Genomic DNA, 5310 nt, shown 5'->3' on the forward strand with positions numbered 1-5310 from the left:
GAATTATGGGAAGCGGCCATAAAGAGTTTGAAAAAGCATCTAAAGTGCACAATTGATGCTACCATACTTCTGAAGCAAGGCCTTGAGACGTTGTTGATTCAAATCGAGGCATGTTTGAATTCACGGCCACTAACACTACTATCCACAGGTCCGAAGGATTTGGAGGTTTTAACTCCGGGGCACTTCTTAATAAATCGCAATTTGGTGTCTACGGCAGAACCATCATATGAAGGCATCGAAGTCAATCGTTTGGATCGTTTCTAGAAAATTCAAGAGTTTTCCGTCGTATCTTTAAACAGTGGAAGACCTATCCGGACTCCATCCCCGAACTAAATGGACAAGACAAAGGAATAATATTAGTATTGGAACTATAGTACTGATTAAAGAAGACAATTTGCCACCGTTGAAATGGGTTGTGGGACGAGTCACACGAATCTTTGAAGGCAATGATGGCAACATACGTGTAGTGGAGGTTCGGACGAAAGAAGGAGAGTATTGTAGGGATTCAGATGGGATCGGAATCAAGCTAATCGAAATCGATCTAAATTTCAGCTTATCTAGAGCTAAACTTATCTAGAGCGAAGATATATGTAATTAGAGTTAAGTTAGGAAGTAAGAAAGAATAAACTGTCTCTTTTGATCGACAAACCACCGAGTAGTACGACTGTGTGAAGCTCCCATAGTATCGACGTTGTGTATCAAAAATATGTGTATTACCGATCCAACAAGAAGAATAGCTACGGGTAGGAAAATTGTTACAGGAAGAGTCGTAGAAAGTAACCTTTCCACGGGGGCGGTATGTTAAGTATTGAATTAGTACAGATAGCCAGCGCTACACTAATAGTGCACGAATAAGCGAATACATGTAAAGAATGATAGGAAATAAAATTAGCCTAAAACCAGAAGCCGAACGGGAAAGTTATATCGAGAAATCCCTACACATTTAATTATCATTGTTGCGTTAGCATGATATAGGTTTCCGAAATAATTCACGCGCGACGGTTAGCGTTTTTTTACTTCCCTTTATTTCAATGAATTCATGTATAGCAGTACGTAACAGTGGTACGGTAAAGAGTTCGTAACAGAAGTGGTTAAAAAATCCACTATTTCTAATCGCACGTTGATTTCGGGAAAGACCACTTGACACTTGCGCTGGCATTCTATGTTTCTCCCCATTATCATCAATAACAATCATTATTTTATAACGACTTGAACAATCAATATCTTACTAATCTAGAGGTCTCTGTACATAACAAACATTCAACCAATAATGAACAAAACACCGATGTTTATCGATGGTAGCTAGTTGCAGTGCTTAATGCGGACTTTATTCGACCCATATATTAATTATCTTATTTTAATTATGACTTCATTGTATTTATTGCTGGAGCTTATTTTGATGGTACATGTTTGTCAAATAAATCGTAGTCTTATCGAATGCGAGTATGGACAATTATGTCGATCTATGAGAGATGAGCGATGAACGAACAGAGTTTCAATTTTTAGTACTTATATCCTCCTGCATTAGCACCACCTTGGCCAAGTCCTTCTGGATATTTCGCTTCGCCTTCGTATGATACCTAAAAAAGAAAACCAATCTTAATTTAAAATATGCAAGACTCTCAAATTTTATTTCAAGACTAACTTCTGCATTGTAACCATTCTTCCAGTCAGCAGTATAGCGCACAATTTGTGTGCGTCCATCCGGAAGTTGAACTCGATACTCGCCACGAGTCACATCTCCATCACTCACTGCTTTATGAGAATAATCATTTTGAGTTTCAATGTCATTCACTTTATATTGGAAATCGAAAGGCATTCCAGGTTCATGATGATGCTTCAAATATTAGAAAAAAAAACACATTAATAATTCGTTCGTTTGTACGTTCCAAACTCTAGGTACTAACGTTATCCTGAGAAGGTGGACCATAAGAGGGTGCTGGACGTCCAGGAGAAGGCTGTGGTTGAGGTGAAGAGGGAAACTGCTGGTTTGGTTTGTCATAAGCATAACCTTTATCCGGGGGCAAATATTGATTGTTTTGTGCTAATGATTCAACCAACATTAAAATAATGCAAACAACAACACACTAGAGAAAAAATGTACAATACAAATTATAAAAATTAATATTGATGTGTATACTTAAGTAGCACAAAGATACAGAGATTTCAGATTTGATTATGAGCAACTACACATTGTTCCTACAGCGACTCAAGTTTTTTTAGATATGCACAATGGACTCATTATAATGTCATAGTCAATTGACAAATTTGAGTTTCATTTTCTAAATGAAACATTTTGTTTACGACGTATGATGTGGAATGTGAGTACAGTATAACCCAACTAGGCAAAGTACTATGTAACAAAATATTTAGAAACATCAAGTTTTATTGGAAAAGAACCTGTTTTTATACAGAATGACATTAAAGCATTTGTAACAATTATATGTTAGGTTTAAAGAGATTCAATAAATCAGTTTCACACACATCTGGTTTTGATTGTTGAGTTATCTCGTAATTACGCTCTCCCGCTATGCAAAGCGAAGGAAAAACATTATTGCCTGTCACTCATTTTCTCAGGCCATCTCCTTTCGCCCTACAGCAAAGATGTCCAGTAGCTTTCCGAGCTGCCCGTCTCTTGCACAGCTTCCTGAGTGAGCTGTAAAAGGGTTAAGTGTGTTGGTGAGTCAGACGGCCATTTGTTGTCAAAGTTTGTCCGTTCTTAAGAGCTTAAGCTCAAGAGAGGAAGAAATTGTATACAGGCATTCTGACGATGAAATTTATTTTATTAATTCAAACATAAAAAGCGTAATGAGTTGAAATGCTGGGAAGTGAAAGTGACACCAGAATCGCTGGGCACCGTTGCTAGGCTCCCTGCGAAGTGCGCAGCATTTTAATACGGACGTCACTCGAAGCGTAAACTTTGGCGTAAACTGAATTTCAGCCATACAACCCTATAATCTTTTGACAGGAAGTTTACGCTCTTCCATACAAATCAAGCGTAAACTTTTTGAGTTCACGCCTCGTGTGACGTCCGTATAATTCGTGAACCTGGTGATCAAAAAGGTACATAGGTTTAGTAGGTGCAATGATTCCGGTAGGTGCAAGCAAGCATAAATGATTCCTATTGGTGCAGCGAGTTCAGGTCGGGTCGGTTCAGATGGGTTCATTCCCGTGGTTACAGCGAGTTCGGGTCGACCCGAATGGTGAGTAGGTGTGAGAAAGCATAAGGAACTCCGACCCGTTGGTGCAGCGAGTTAGAGTCGAGAACGGTCAAGGTAGCTTCAATACTCAGCCCTAGTTCTATTGACAGTGTTGTAGCAGTAATCTCGCTGAAAGGGGGTGGATCCGGAACCTCTAGAAGGTTAACATAGGCTCTCCACCACGTATTCCTACTCAATACGTCCCCGTCGCTCAAAACGGTAGCATGTCTCTCAATTATCCAAGCTTGGGTATACGGGCGGATGGGTTGCATGGTTAAATAATGAGGAGGAGGGGGAGAGGGGTAGATTATTGATCTTCATGACTTTACCTGGGAGCGTCTATTCTTGATGTCTGTTCCTGAAAGGCTGTGCTGGCTTCTCCCGTCTTGGCTTGCTGCAGGACTCTAAAAAGCCAGCGAGCGTAGGCCCTACGACGATACTGTAGGTTAAGGGAGAGGCCTTGCAAGTCACCCTCGTAAAACCACCGTCACAACGAATAGTCAACAGGAAGAAGCACTGAATCGGACCAATCGAATCAAAACCACGCAAGAAAAACGGACTTACGATTGGAAGCTTGGGGTTTGAAACTGAAAAAAACCCCTCAGGGGATGTAACGTCCCGAATTGTGCTCGATGAGGTTAGGGCCCTCAAGCCTACGACACTATAGACCGGAACGAGCTATGGAACATCATGCAGCGGTACCACTTCCCTGGGAAGTTGATCCCGCTATTAGAAGCCACCATGAACGGAGTACAGTGCAGTACTTCGAAGTATCGGAGGTGACAGACTCTCCTATCTGTTCTTGAACATTGCCCTGAAAGCTGTCATTCGAAGCCAATTTTGAATTTTGTCATCCACGCGACCGACCAGAGTGCATTATTTAAAAAAAAAAGAATATTTTCAACTGCTATGCAAATAAAAAAATTGCTTTAAGATTAACCAATATCTAGGATATTAAATTCAAAAACACAAGTAATATATATAGTTTATGAGAACTATTCAAGAAAAAATCTAAAAAAACCCTTGAAACTTTAAATTGGAGTAACATTTCCAATAAGTAGAACATAAAAAATATGTAAAATATTTTTAATTAAGTTAAATATTTGAACAATATTTTTTTTTTATCAAATCTATGTTTGTGGCCATCTAAATCATAATTGCATTTAGTTGAAATCACTCTTATTAGGACAATGATACAGGTTAATAAATGCATTCACATTTTTTAGGTTAACAAAAACATGTACACATCGATTATGATTTCAATATCATAATTTTAACAAAAGATGGCTAAGCAATATTTTTACAGTTGCTATAACACTAATGGATATCAAAAGTAGTAAGGTACAAGTCATATATTACTTTTTTATTCTAATGAATTATCAATGAATCTTAACCTTATGAATGATTGCTGAAGGTTTAGATTATTAGACATTCATATCTATCAATTTGCTCTCATCCTCCTATGCCAACTAATGAAGCAATGGGGCTCTTCACGTTTCTAGTCAGTTTTTTGTATGGAGTTTGACAGTTGGAGGCTGAAATCATGTAAACACTCCATACAAAACACACAAAACTAGCCTGCAATTTCAGTCTAGATTATTCTAGCCTCAAAGCTAGAATTAGATTCGAGTGCCTGCTCGAAAACACAGTGTTGTTTACATTTACCCTAAGGTGCATCAAAGAGATGACGTAGTGGAATCTAAAATCAAAGTGTATGTAGTCCAGGTGGTCTCATAGCATATTTTTTAAAACCAAATTTGGATGTCACTTTTTAACAAAATGGGTGAAACTTTTGTTAAAATAAGCTTTCTTTAGACTTGACGAATACTCAAAACACTCTTAAAATCTTTATTCATAAGCAGAAGCGATAAAAACCAGGCTTCTAAATTCATACACCTTGGAATAAGCCCACCTGTATATTTACTCACTAGAAGCTGGCCGAAAACTGCTATACAATGCAAACAGCGGACAGGCTGAAATTTCAGCCTACGAACTTATAACGGAAAGGGCCCCAATAATGGAATATTTTTGTTTTTTGGAATAACTCAGTTTGTCGGGCCAGCTAGTATATATATATAAATATATACATACATGTATATATATATATATA

General features: G+C 38.2%; 1 protein-coding gene across 1 annotated transcript; it reads right to left on the minus strand.

The window, feature by feature from the left end:
* Positions 1-1008: 1008 nt before the first annotated feature.
* LOC121602891 (pro-resilin-like) lies at positions 1009-2112 on the minus strand. Its single transcript, XM_041931647.1, has 3 exons — positions 1908-2112; positions 1646-1837; positions 1009-1580 (listed from the first exon to the last, which is right to left on the minus strand). The coding sequence occupies exons 1-3, from the start codon at positions 2061-2063 to the stop codon at positions 1503-1505; spliced, it is 426 nt and encodes a 141-aa protein (XP_041787581.1). The 5' UTR covers positions 2064-2112; the 3' UTR covers positions 1009-1502.
* Between the last annotated feature and the right edge of the window lie 3198 nt (positions 2113-5310).

Source organism: Anopheles merus, unplaced genomic scaffold (assembly GCF_017562075.2).
Source record: "Anopheles merus strain MAF unplaced genomic scaffold, AmerM5.1 LNR4000683, whole genome shotgun sequence".
NCBI lineage: Eukaryota > Metazoa > Arthropoda > Insecta > Diptera > Culicidae > Anopheles > Anopheles merus.